Source organism: Malurus melanocephalus, unplaced genomic scaffold (assembly GCF_030028575.1).
Source record: "Malurus melanocephalus ecotype Western Australia unplaced genomic scaffold, MMel_1.1 scaffold_314, whole genome shotgun sequence".
Classification (NCBI taxonomy): domain Eukaryota; kingdom Metazoa; phylum Chordata; class Aves; order Passeriformes; family Maluridae; genus Malurus; species Malurus melanocephalus.
Window position 1 is genome coordinate 394,431 of NW_026623546.1, and position 15,090 is coordinate 409,520.

The 15,090-nt window shown below is 33.5% G+C and overlaps 1 protein-coding gene across 2 annotated transcripts in view; it reads right to left on the minus strand.

Annotated features, from left to right (window-relative positions):
* PCDH7 (protocadherin 7) overlaps positions 1-15,090 on the minus strand; it is a 265,363-nt gene that overhangs the window by 135,343 nt on the left and 114,930 nt on the right. The window contains exon 3 of one of the 2 annotated variants that reach the window (XM_057377421.1): positions 4,989-5,181. In XM_057377421.1, coding sequence (XP_057233404.1) covers positions 4,989-5,181 — 193 coding nt within the window. Of the gene's footprint in view, positions 1-4,964; positions 5,182-15,090 lie in introns of both variants that reach the window. The other variant, XM_057377420.1, reaches the window with a different exon arrangement.

Below are 15,090 nucleotides of genomic sequence, written 5' to 3' on the forward strand. Positions count from 1 at the left end.
AAAAAAAGGAACTATTACCTCGTAATCACTACATTAAAAACCTTAACTGACTCAGCCTCTCAGATGGACAACTTACATCAGCATTTTCAGGACACAATTTTCAAAACAAAATTATTYTCATGCAATTTTAGGACCTGAATTCAAGAGAACAGAACATTCACAAATAATGGGAACTGCAAAAATGCAGACATTCTCTGAAATAAGTCGATGAGAGTCTGTTTGCCATGTTTACAAGGACATTTAGGTCTTCAAGAACATTTAGCTATATTATTTGCACTACAAAAAGCTAAAGGAAAACAGATTCTGCAAACACAGGTACTCTAAATTAATGCATTCTTTTCTTCACAYGTTGGTCCAGAGAACGGATTAAGAATCTATTTCAGAAATAAAAGTGAGAGAATGCTCTTATAGAGAAAATTAATTACACATCATCAAAATTCCTTTTACATTTTCAAGCCATCATTTCGTATGTCATGAGCCCCTTCTATGCATTGATGGTAGAACTTTGACACTTGCAGTCTAAATCTGAAATTGCCATTGAAAACAGAGCATATTATCAGACTGTATGAACCAAGGTAATGCATTCCTCTTCCCTGCCTTTTACTTCTTCATGTGTCAGTCAGAGAGCAATTTATCTACTGATTTCTTTGTGGGAGTCGAGTAACGGAATCACAAAAATTCTGAGTTCCTTTTCAAGCTCTTCTCCTTACTTTATCTGTGACTTCAGACATGTCACTTAATCTTTCTTTACTCCATTTCCCTCTGTAAAAATGGAAGCTGTAAACCATTCCTTTATTTTCCTTCTTTTACAGAGATGACTGCTCTTCTCCAACCCTGACATATTTGATACTGAAACATGGGCTAACTTAAAATTCTGAGCTGCAGATCAATGATATATTCACGTAGAAGTACCTGAGCTAGCTTTAAGGCAGGTATCTCAGGTGTGGCAAACAGTCTAATTAGGASTGCATGGAAACAAATCTCCAGGGGAGATCATCCAAGCCATGACCTACAGTGCTTCAATTTCACCGCTACAGGTACATAATTAAAATTAAACAAAAAATAAAACTGATTAGGCCATTATATGCATATATAAAKAGTAGGTAACCAGAAATCAGGGGGTGGGGGAAAGGAGAATAATGAAATATATCTAAGAGAGCTGCAAGAAACGTGAGAGAGACCTAATAGAACCAGCTGAGTGGTAACGAAGCAGCACAATGGAAGGGTCTGTTYAGAGATCATATCTGTAATTAATAACATAGGAATTGGTATGAAAAGGCTGTCTTGTTCAGTCCTCAAATTGTGAGAATACCTCTCCAGCCATCCCTACCCTCGTTAGAAGAAATAGAACCAAGGAAGATTCATAATTCAGGGGAAAGGTACATTATAAAAAACCATAATCCATAGTATTTAGAAAGTCAAATTGAATGCTTCTATACTCTTTCTCATAATGATAAAAAGGAACAGTCATTAACATGGTTAAATAAGATTAAAAAAAAAATAAAGCAAACCCAAACAATTTTGGTAGCCTTCAAAGGATTTCTAATTGAAAGACATCCTCCAGGCCAGTAACTGGACTTGTGATAAATTAGTGGGTTTTAGTACTACTTCTATTATTTAGAAAATCGCCTGATGACTGTTAACTGTTAGGGTCAGGAAGGCAGGTAATTCTGGAATTTTCTCTTACAGAGTTTTTTWAAAATTTTCTTCTGAGATGTGGTATTAGGCATGGTCAGAACCAGAAAGCTATGAYGAGTAACCAGGAAACTAATTTGCCACGGTAATGTCTTTACCCTTGATACACAAATATAAATGTAATGAAAATGTTCTTCAGAAAATTATTGTGCAATTTACGTTAAGAGTACCATTCTAACAGCAAAATCAGAGAAGGCTGCACATATGAGCAGAATTTCCTTGTAAGGAAAGCTCCAAGGGCAAGGGATAAATTAACTCAGAAGTTACTTTTGGTTCTGCAGATTTTACTAATTAACAAGATCTTTGCATACTGAATTTTCACAGTCAATCTGCTAACATTTCTTTTTTTCTTTTTTTTTTTTTTTTTTTTTCTCTTGCATCTGACACCACAGCTAATCATCAGAATAAAACTTCAATCTCCATCTGACAGTCATGTAGGCTGGTAGGCAATGTACAGCATATTCTAAGAAAATCAACCCCCTTACCCTTTTTCTCCCCCTATTTTCCAGTGTTTTATTCTCAACTGARAAAATGTRAAGMCCTTAAGAGCAATTTACTCTGCCTGTGAACTGAACCTTCTTAAATTTTTCTTAGTTATAAAGATTACTTGTTTTCCTTAGTCATCTAGGCTCAAAAAAAAAAGTAGGAAATGTACCAGAAGGTTTCATGTATTGCGCTGAAGATTATTATTTCAAATTCTAAAATGAAAGGAAATCCAAAGCAATTAGTTATAACTGCATTGTTTTACACCAACTGAAATTAAATGGTAAATATTTGAAGCAAAAATTAATAACCAAGAGATTGCTTCCAAAATGCTGTTTCCATGGAAAATCCAGYATAAATCCTGATTAAAACCTAACCAAGCCAAACACTGCAGATTACCTAGATTCCAATTAAATGTGACAAATGAATGCTTGACAGATTTCAATTCCAATTCTATTTCTGTCAGAATGATCCATTAATATTGAAGACTACATTATCAGAATTTGAACAATACAATTGTGCTTAAAATRGTTAAATGCAAGTGGACTTAAGAATCATAAAACACTCTCACTCAGATATCAGGTACTATATGTATGAGGGAAGAAAAGTACATTCCATACTGTTCCATCATTTATAGGTTGCTGTTAACAGAAATTTCTGGAAGCAGATGACAAGCCACTGTTGAAATCTTGTTTATAAAATGTGACAGCAAAATTCAGAAGTCYGTAGAGCATAATTTTCATGACAACATCACCCACCTTTCAAAGGTCTCAGTTCATGGTTTTATAAAGGGSTAGGAAATCTTGATTATTCTACGCTTGTCCTACTATTCAAAATTTTTTACTGGAAATTTTGTTTTCATTCACTTATCCATGAACTAAGATATTTATCCACTGCTATGTTTCTATCTATTAATTATCAAATGCTATTTTTAGAATACAATCCAAGAAATTGATCCTACCAAAAATAAAATACTTTCCAAAAAAGCATAATGAAAGCATCTAAAATATTTTAATTATTAGAATGCTTTTCTAGTTTTTGCAGCAACACCAAAACTTAAATAAACAATTTTCCTTTAATATATGACACTGCTCAAACACTCTTCCTTTTCAATTGCACTTCAGTGAGTGTGATTTTCATTTTCATTGGCTACTGCATAAAAAATTATATTCATTTGTGACTCTGCAGTTTGTCCAGCATGGCTCAGGCATAGCCAATATTAAAGTACTTTCTGAACTCAGAATCTCAGGTCTGCAAATCCTCCACATTGCTGAATGTCCAAGGAATTGAGAAATTGTTTCTTTTTTTTTTATCCTAACTGCAAAATCTCACTACAAAACAGACAATAAAATAATCAGCCCAATTTAGGTACAAACTCTATAAGCTTGTAAAGCCCAGTAAAACTGTTATCACTTTTCCCCCCTACCACATCCCCAGAAAAATGAAATGTAAACAAATATATTCATATAAACAACCAAGAAGAATATATAAATGCAAACATATAACCATACATAACCTAATATAACTTTAGATGATATATACTTTAATACTGTGCTATTATAATACTATCTTCCTTTTTAATCAATTAATTGTTTGCTATTGGGATATACACTTTAAGCATATGTAGACTGTTGTAGCCATTCTTCAGGAATTCATACTAGATTTTGAAATACCTTACCATGAAGAATAAAAGAGTTTTAATGAGTTCACATATCTATCTCAGATAACACAAAATCCCAAGAACAGTTATCCAGTACTGTAATCTCTGAAAAACTGAAACATGCATTTAGCCAAACTAATTAATTCAATAACAAAAAAATACACCACCCTTGCGTGTACCCACCTATTACAATTGAATTAGAAAACCCATTATTTATTTTGTTATCATAAACCTGTACACTTTGGTGTGTATTCATTTATTTTGTTGTTCATGGGCAAATGAAAATACAATGAAGTCAGTGTCTGACTTCATAAAATTTTAGATCAAGGCCAAGAAATGGAGAACAGTGAAATATTTCTCTTTTATAAAATAAATTTCAAAATTATTTTTGGTTTTTTAATCCTGAATAATTTTAGATAGAAAGAAAAACAGAACCTAACCTAAGAGTTATATCAATGTCTTTYGGTTTTTAATAGTAGTAGAATTACTATGGAATAAATATTTAGTATTTTCCCCTTCTACAGAAATGGATTCTGAATTTAAATGAGATGTTGTAAAATACTCTACAAAATAAAGTATGAAGAAAAGGAAAGTAATGTTCTTCTATTCTAAATAGTGAAGAATGGACTTGACATTGGGTTTTATTTTGAAAACAGTCTATACAATGTTTTTGGTGAAAAGAGAATGCTCTGGAGTGGGGTTTTAAAATGTTATTTTATTTTCCTGATGCTGTATGTATTACGTTCTGGGAAATTTTCTAAGCAATTTTTGAATCAAAAATGGAAGGAAATGAGACTACACATCCTTTATGGTTTTCTGTCTAAAATGAAAAGTATGTAATTTTATTCAATTACCATTTTCCCAGACCTCTACTGATTTTTTTTTCAGTGTTTTAACTGCTTCTGCAGTATAGATTTTAAATCATGTGAAGAAAAGAAAGTGCTGTTTTTATTAGTGATGTTATGTTCCATTATTTTGTGTACCTGCATTGATTTAAAATCAAATAATTACAATTTTAATTATTTAATATATTTATTTATTTATATTTTTGGACTGACCTTTCAAAAGTCTACTTAGTATCACTTGCTAGTGAGATTATGTGTGTGAATGTTGTGTTTGCCCCTACCATTTTCCATATGCTCTGCCTCACCAACACTGCCATCCGGCGTAGTCCTTTCGTAGTTGTCCTCTGGGAGTGGAAGGGCACCCAGTCTTGGCCCTGATGAACTCTTACTGCTTGGTGTTTCTGACTCCTCCAGACCGCTGTCATAGCAACTCTGCAATGACCCTTGATGCGGGTCCTGAGGCTGACTCACAACAGAAAACGTCACTCTACGAAAYGGCTGCAAGAGAAAAGATTCTGAATGTCACTGCAAAGTTCAGTCTTGGAACAACTGATTCTCAAAACATGACTTAAGCAAACTAATATTTTAACATTTACCAGTTAAACAATTTTGTCTACWTTAAAGCAAACAGAAAGCACAGTTCTTACACAAAAGGCCACTGGACAGAATATGCATGGAATTTTACTGCAATACATGGTCCAGARCCTTCACACTGTTTATCACAGTCTCCTTTCAAATAGCTACATGGAGTAAGAAAGCTGGTTATAATATTTTATAAATTTTGTACACTTTCTCTTTTAATCAGTTGTGATAAGTTGATCAGAATTAATATCAGACTGCATAAACGTACTTGACATCGTGTGCACATATATGTCTAAGATCATGTGGGTGGGTAAAAATGCTCACCTGTAAACTATCTTATGGGCATTATGAACATAGCAACACACCCATAAGACCTCTATAAAATCACTTCCTATGGTTCTGAAAGCTAGGTAATGTGAGAAAGGAGGGCAAAAAATAAAAGGGGAAAATAAAGGAAGGGGACAAAAAAGTCTCTTAGGTCCTTTGCCATAAAAGTCAGTGCCTGGAGACAGGGTGTGTTGCCAGCTGACTTAATAAAGCCTTTAAAGCACCGYGAGCACAGCTGACACAACATGTTTCCACTGGGACTGCACAAACATGGATTGCTAGAGATTTGTCTTCATTCAAAATGACAGATATTACTGTTGCTCTGGAAGCCTACATGCTGAACCCTGGCACCAGTGAGAATCCCAGGAAGTGGGAGAGTCAATCCTTCACATGTCAGAGGACACTGAGGGCATGCGGGATTTTCAGTGAGAAATTAGGGGATTCTCCTAGGATTTGAACTACACTCAAGCAGGAAAGATACATTTAAAATAATTTAATGATATGTTTGAAATAACTTACTGTTTACAAGGCTAGAAAACCACAGAAACATGTCTGGTGCTCTAGAAAGCATCTTCTGAAACAAACACCCATAGATCCATTTTATAAGACACTATGCAGGCATTCCTATGTCTAAAATGCGGTGTCTGACAGCGCTGCCCTTTGGATTCAGACATGTTTCAAGCCCTGTGTCTGAATAAGACATAGCCATACATCAATCCCACTGGGAACTCTAGTCAATATAGGATGAAAATATACATGCAGGCCAGAAAGGAAAAAACAGCAACTACAACCACTCACACAAGCCCCAAAGAACAGAAGTCCACTTCAGGTTCACAAGTAGAGGGGTAGGTGAAGTTTCAGCTTGGGGGTACAAAATTCTCTTGAGGGTACAAAGTTTTGATGATATAAAGGTTTTCAGCATTGATGATAAACAAGTTTGGACAACAAATATAATGTTAAGCCTTCCTGGCACAAGCAGATCAAAAGTTTAAACAGGTGACCGTTACTAGAAATACTTTACTGTAACCTTTTGATGGACCAAAACTTCACTCAATGAGATGCTGTATTCTGTAAGTGTACATCAATTACTACTCAGTCGTGGGGCAGTGACGCAAACTGTGACTCTCACAGATTTGAATTCACTCAGATCATCCCATAGGCTGTTCCTGAATGTCATATATTCTGTCAGTCATATTCACTCCAAATGAGCTGGGACYGAGGCCCCTTGGAATCCACACACATCAAACTCACACAATCAAATTAGGTTTCCTTACTGGCCTGATGCAAAGTTTCCTATAACAGTCTCAGATGTCCCAATCTTTAAAATAATTTATTCTTTATGCAATAACTATATAAAAAAGTAACAGTTTGAACTGGTACCTCCAAGGAGGGACCCTGAAGAGAGGAAACCCTGAACTTTTACACTCTCATAATCCGAGCACATGAGAGTCTTGGGCTCTTCAGCTCCTGCCCTGTCTCTGAGTGTCCGGTCACTTGATGGGGGACACGCCCCCGTGTCCTTTATTATGCAACAGGTTGGCCATCCATGGCCTCTTGCCTGGGGTTCCCACCACCCAGAACTCCCCCTGCAGCTGCTCACCAAGCTAYCTGCACTAACTGTATTCCTCAACACCAGAAGGACTTTACATCATCTACTGTTCCTGCAAGAACAGTGATGTAACTTAAAGTGGGAATGAGAAAAAAAAAAAGTCATCAAGTATTTGGAACTTTATGTTCCATTTTTTTCTGAATTTTTGGAAATCAGTCTCAACTAGATCACAAGAACAGAACACCTGTTTATTACATCTGTAGCTACCAYAAGAACCATAGCAAAGTTATTTAAAATAAGTTTTGGAACAAGCTATAAAAGATTTAGGAGCATTCTGTTCATCTTCACATATTCTTTTAAAGCTATAAGCCTTACCTAGYTGGCATGTAGGGAAGAGATGTGACAGATGCAAAGTTGGGCTGTTTTATAGCTTAGGCTGAAAATTCCTTAAGAACATCACTGCATAACTTAGAAACTAAAAGAAATTTGATGCACTTTTACTAAGTTGTTAGTAATAGTTTTTAAACAGAACTGRGTGTTAATCTTTTTTATTTCTTAAATTCTGTACTGAATAGGAATTATTTAACACAAAACTATCACACAGTTTACTCAGTTTAGTGGAGCCAATTCAGCCCTTTGCACAGAATATCAATGAGAATGACATAATGATGATAAAATCCTTTCTGAAAGAAGGATGTGCATGCTAATTGTTGTTCTGCAGGATTTATTAGACTTTTGCTTTCAGTAAAAACTCAGAATTCTGACCTCTCTATTCCATTATTCCTGAGAACCAGAYCTTCTCAGTCAAATGTATTGCAAATTTTTCATGAATCCTGACCCATGAAACAGTATCATGGACTGTCCCTTTCCAATAAAAAGAAATATGGAAGATTGGATCAAAATATATGTTTGTTACCTGCATAGTTAGGAAGGACTTAATGTGCTTAATATGAGGAATTTTAAGAACAAAAAGCCTAAATATCTGTATTGCAGTTGACTGTCTCCACTCCCACATCATCATTTCTGATATGCAAATCATCATATTCTTTAGACAGAATAATCTGGATTATACATTTGTCAGAGGAGAACTATCAGTTATAAAAGATACTGACTTTTTACATACATTGAATATATGGGCTAAATGAATTTTGGTATCTAATTTTCACACCAAAAACTAGGACATCTTAGAGATAAAGTTGATGAAAACACAGAAGTATGGGATTGTTTTAAAATGCCTCTGAAAAAAAAAAGTGCATATGAGTGTGAATGTTACTGTTCATGAAACTCATAATAGTCCYTTGTTATTAACAAGAGCATTTAAATTAAATGAGTTTAAATCCCTATGAAGAAAGTTATGAACACTAGAATATTCATACATAATAAATAGTATTAAGGCATCAATTMATGTTAATGAAATAAGCCTCCTCCAAAAACAAGAACTTTCTTCTTATTTTCAGGAACTAATTTTCCCCTAACTCTGAAAGCAGATGACTTTCCTCTTTAACAATGTATGATATCTTGGGCTATATGCAGGAATTTGAGGTGGCCTAGGAAGGAGCTGGAGATCATCTAGTCCAACTCCCTCACTCAAAGCAGAGTCAGCAGAAGCACTTTGCCCAGGAATGTGGTCAGTCGGGTTTTTMTTATCTTCTAGATTGGGTGCTYCATGGMCTTTCTGAGCAAGCTGTTCCACAGWTTTGCTACTCTAATAGTAAAGGAGGTTTCTCTTGAGTTTCAATGGAATTTCTGTATTTTCTGTTAGTACCAAAGCATAAAAAGCACTGTGTCAGGCCTAAATAATATTATAATTCCTGATAGCTACAGAAAGTCAATCAATGTCAAGCTCCTTGTAAGAATAATACAGTGACTCTGAGATGTGTACAAATAGATCTGAAKAGSCATGAGAGATGTATCAGCTAATCAYATAAATTCAAAGTGTTTTTTTAACACTTGAATTTTGATATAACATGTCATTATCCTTCCCTTTCTATTCATTCTTAATTGTTGGAAGCTTGTTGGAAGACAAACAAAATATTAATGAACTATTCCTATKCTACATGAATAGTTTCAACCCACACAACTATTTTCCCCATTCAAATCACATATTTCTACCGTTCTAAACTTCTGTCATTTTAGTTAATGYAAAATTGTCAGGAAATTAAATTAAACAGGTGTTATTTTTTCCAGTGAGAAGACTGGAACACCTGAGATTGGTATTAGAGTAGCAGCCTAAAAGAGGGGAAAGATGCTGATAAGAAAAGTGATTTTTTTTTTTTAAATTTAGCAAAATGTAGTGACAATTGTAACTTTAAACAGGACTTGAATAAAACAAAAAGTAAGTATCCTGATATTACAGCTCTGCAGCGGATAATGCCTGTGGTGAACTGCAATTAGCTTAGCTATCAGGGAAGAAGTCTAGGCACAAGAGAAGGACTTTCCATAATTACTTGCATTTATTTTGGTTTCACTTTTATTAATTTTACTTTCAGTAGTGGTCTTCTGGTCATGAACCAGAAGTGTATTTTGTTTGTTCTGCATAAATTTGAAAATCCACTAATACCTATTTGTTTAAGCCTAAGGCTAAATGTTAAGMTTTTCTATTCAGGCATAATATTTCATAATGCATTTTACATTATGGGCATCATACTGCAATGCACAAGCATACTTTTCTTCTTTCAAGTTTCATGTTTTTCTCCAATATACTTTGTTTCCTGTTATCCAAACTTCCCTTTCTGAATCACATCAAGGACTTCTGAGCAGGCCAAAATTATTTTTATTCACCTAGCTACATTCAGTAAATAAATTCCTAATAATTCTTGTCTCTGWTATAAGTAAAAAAAATAAAAGCATGTCTTTTATTTTGGTGAATATAATCAGAAAAGAACYGATAATATGAAGAACATCTCTTACTCAAAGATATTTTCAAAAATACAATGCACTTTCATGATAGAATCTTCATATCAAAATACAACATACAGGTTCATWTAGAAAAATTAGACAACATCTTACAAGGCTTGTAGGCCAATATTCTTAGTATTTCACAAGAGTTCTTATTATTAGCTCTTGAAATGTGGCCATAAAAAAACAAGAATAAATGAGAATCTGCATCAGAGATGGTCAAAATAATTTTAGCATACTCTTTTGTCTGCTACTGAAAATATATTTTTATCACTTCAGTATCCAGATTCTTGAAAATTATAAAAACAAAGCATCAATGACACTCAAGTGCTCTCCTATTATTCTACTGCAAAATGAAATGGAAGAAGTAGAACTTTTTCTTACCAAGAACAATTACAACATTAATTAAGATATTTATCGTATATCATTCTATTTTTTTAACAGAAGCTTGTCCTATATCTTTCATGAAGATTAAACAGAACTTCAGTGTATCTTGCATGTTTTTTTCTGAACTCAGTGCATTAGACTCTAGTATTCTACTCTTAACTCTTTCTCATAATTTTCCTCAAAACCTTCTGAACATTTCATTTACCAAAATCTGTTACTAAAACTCTGTAAAAGTGTTCTTTTTACTAAGGGTCCAATATTTGACACTATTCACTTCACAAAGGCTTACATTCTCTGAAACTTTTCAGTGAGCCAAACTTTTGCTGAATTGTTTGGAAAGCCTRTCTCTCCTGAAGGAGTTTGGTTTGTTTTCTTCGGTTTTCAGCAGAGATTATGCTGCCCAAAACTACTCCAGGGAGAGAGTTCGCAGTGACTGCTGTGTCTGTCACCTCCTGTAGTTCATCAGGAGAGATCTCTATCTTTATCTTTGCTATGTTGTTYCATTAAAAGTTTTTCATTGTCTGGAAACAAACAAACAAAACCCTCACTTCCATCCTATCAGCTCAATCACCCAGATGTTTGGGTCGAGAACCTCATCATCTTCTCTTGAATCTGGAACATTATTAAGCAATTTCATGTGTAGAAAGGAAAAAGGATATCATTCTCTAGCCAGGTTATCAGGCACTRAAAAGCCTTAGAATGCAGGAAAACCTTCACAAAACCTATTTCAAAAAATCATTTACACAAAACTGCCCATTAAGAAATTATGAAACCAGAAAGATTGTCCACATGTATTTTTCATAGCCTATAGAATTATGATCCCTTGTCTCAAGTTCMAGTGGGTCAAAAAGTGATGTGATAGAAACAATTAATTCAATTAAGCAAYACTCATAAATGTACATATATCACTTGAAGTTCTGACAAACATTCTATGTGCAATAATATTTTRGTTCATCTAAGGTATGGACTAAAGAAATTAATCTCTTTATCTACCCCAAATTTGTACTTTGCTATCCTCGGAAGAACTATCTTGAAGCAAATACTTTGGAGCCTTTTGGATCAGATTCCAAAGAAGAAAATGATCCAAAAGCCTCCCTAGACAGCTTGAACTAAAAGGATCTCAGTGCACAGTATTAGACAAGCTAGTCCAGAGTAGATCTCCACAGAATGYATATAGTATAAGTCTCAGAGTCCACTGTTTCACCATACAAATAAATTCCTCTTGTGCCATTCTATTTGCTATTGTAGACTGAGATAATCTTTAAAAATTTCTTTCTCAGTGTTTTGTTTCCCTGCACAAAGAGAAGCTTGTGTCTGCAAAGGGATCTGTGCCAGAATGCTACAGAAATCACAGATACAGACAGCTAAAGCATATATGGACATTTCAAACTATGGAGCCTCAGTATCAGCAAAGCACTGATGCACAAGTAGTGTCTTCCTCCAAGGAATATAAAATATTCCCGCTACTGAGAAGAAATATTTTGAATAAATCAAAAATACACCACAATGTTCTTTATAGGTATGATTAGCTAAAACTGAAAAAAAAAAAAAAAAATCACAAAAGTTTTGAATTAATAATACATATGTCAAATCAAAGTAGAACTCTGTGTCTTAAGTATCACCTATGTACTGTCATTGCTTAAAAGGCTAATTATCAGTATTACTGAGAATATTTTGGTTTTAGTTACTGCTCACAAGACCCTGACCCAATATGAATCTGAGAGTCACAGCATCAAATTTTGGAAAATTCAGCAGTARCTCCTGGAAGAATAAGATCAAATTCTAAAAGTATGTGAATACATAAACAAGGCACTTCAAGCTCCATAAGGAAGATATACAAATGTATTCAATTCAGCTACAAAGATTCATTCATTTTCTGAGTGATTAGGAATAAGGACTTTTCCACAGGTCACCAAAATTGTACTGATGATGCCATATTTCACAAAAACTACAGTTGAAATTTTTCCAAAATTAGGTATTAGACTCAATATTATGAATTGCTTTTATTWATGAGGCAGTCTTCAATGTTTGTTTACTGTTTATTCATCTAAGTTTTCCAAATTATTCTTTAAACCTAAATGTCTTAAATTTAAAGGCATAGTGATTTTTTAAGGGTTGGCATATTTTCAATAAATTGGATAACATCAACTAAGGCAAAAAACCTCAGACAGTCAACTAAATTTTTCTACAAAAACGAAAGGATGGAACTCAAGAAGTTTATCTCATCTTGGAAGATGATTAATAGAATACAAATAATCTTCACTAAATACTGAGGAATTTAAATTAGCTACACAATTTAATATCACTCAAGTCAGATGAAACAAATTCCATCTTGGTGAATACTGTAGCTATGCAAGTTAAAATAACAATAATAAAGAGGCCACAGGCTGAAAATACACGGCCTTGAAAGGGAAAATAATTAATTTTATTCAGAAATTAAATATTTGGATAAGCACTATAGATTGTGCTATATAGGAAAAAAAAGACTTGMATGAACTCAGAAATACAATTTGTTCTATTATTTCATATTAATCGGGGTTACATACACTTTCATTGTGATGAATAGATTGTTGGAAAAAATATATTTTATCGAGGCAATTGAAGAGGAAACTGATAAAAGGTAGTTATGGACAAAATAACARATGAAGTCTGTGTCCAGGACTATACTCCAAGCCTATTTGTCTATACAGTCACCTCGTGAAATTAAAACTCCTGCCAAAAATGTGGAGCTATTAGTTAATTTGCTAATTTTTTTTCACATTTCATATAGAAAAAAAATACTTTAAAAGTACTGCATTACTGTAAAAATAGAATATGTATTTTCTTCCATTGTAGGAAAATAYTTGAAGTGTGATGGGTATTTCAAAAAAACTAACTAAAAGGAGATATTTTGGTGATGAYAAACTGATTGTTGCAAAAATATCCAAAATACACAAAAAGAAAATATATACATTTTTGAAAACTAGCCATTTAAATTAAAGACCTGCTGATGTGTAGCTATTGCTGTTTATTTTATGCTATGGCCATCTGGAACACCATGCCTATGCAGTAGGTTAAATGTTACTCTGTATTTGTTGGTGGTAACATTTAAAACAAATTCTTTAAAACTATTGAAATATGAAACTATTACTTTTTCACTAGGCTCAATATGTTAGTAAGTTTTGAGGATGTAATTAACATATTAAAGATACTTGAAATGTACAACCTTATAAGAAGTACTCATATATTTATCTGTGGAATTGATTACAACCGTTAACTTGTTATGCAACAGTTATTGAATGAGAAAATAATGTAACAGAAGAACATGTTTGTGGTTTGATTTCTTYCTTTTTTTTCCTTCAGAAGTCTAGTGGTGAATTTCTATTAAAACAAATGCTAACTTGTGTTGTCTAATAAAAACTTTACTGGCATGTGTTTGTCAACACATGCTCCAGCCAAATATTAAAAGCATGATTTTTGAAGGGGGAAATGGAATGATTGCCCAGAAAGAAAAAAAAAGCAGCATGGACTTCGCTAAACCCTYGAATAGAACTACTTTTATCATCTTCGGATTTGACTTCCACATTTACAATTTCATTTTAATTTTTCCATGTCAAAATCACTTTTAGCTTTCACTTCAGATTTGGCCCCAAAAATTAAGGTCATCTTAATCACTCAAAATACTTTCATCATGAACCTTAAAAAATCATCAAATAACTTTATTATTGAATAATAATATTATTTGAATAAAAGTCAAATTAATATGCATACATAAAATACTACAAAATATAAACAGAAAAGCATGAGTTATAATAGAAAATATTTAAACCCAAATAAATTATTCATAAGTTAAACTTTATAGAACTATATTTCATAGAGTGTTAGTATCAATGGGTTTTAATAGTCAGCCTAACTGAAATATTCCCTAAAGGGTTTGCATAAATAGAAGAACACCTTCTCARTTAAAAACATGGCTATACATGTCAGACTTCCCCACCAACTTAACAAAGTTGAAATATAAAACTTTAGATGTGAGAACCATCATTATACAGCAATATATTGTGCAAAAATACTGTCTTTTGTTGATGAATGCMRAATGTCCTTCATTGATAAGAACTAYGGGTTGGTGCAGAGATTTCCTTTTAAAAGATTCAGGTAATTTGCTTCCCTTCCAAAACCTTTTCTGCATAGCTCAGCTGTGAAAATATTCATAGATATTTCTTCAGATTGGTTATTTGTTTGTTTGTGAGAAAGATACAATAATTTTGTTAACAAGACCATGCATTTCCTAGATCTCATGTTCCTTTAATCTCTTTAAGGCATTCTGAAAAGAAGACAGTAGAAAGAAAAATACTCTAGGCTTAATAAMTGGCTGGTTTTGATTGCATGTCTCACATAAATAAAATAGACAGAAAAGGATTCATGATAGTTTTTTTTTTATGTGGCTGATGAAGGATGAGTTCAAATTATGGTTCACTGAACCCTATATTTTTAATAGCCACTGCATAGTCATCCCTGTCAATCACATATTTAAAGATATTTCTTGATCATAAGAACATTATGAAGATTTTCTACAAAGAGATCCCAAACTGGAGTTCATGTTCTTTCATTTCACAGCTACATACCAAATGGGTAACTTTCAACAAGAAAACATCCTGATGTGTTTTTGGAAGAAGCTACAGGCC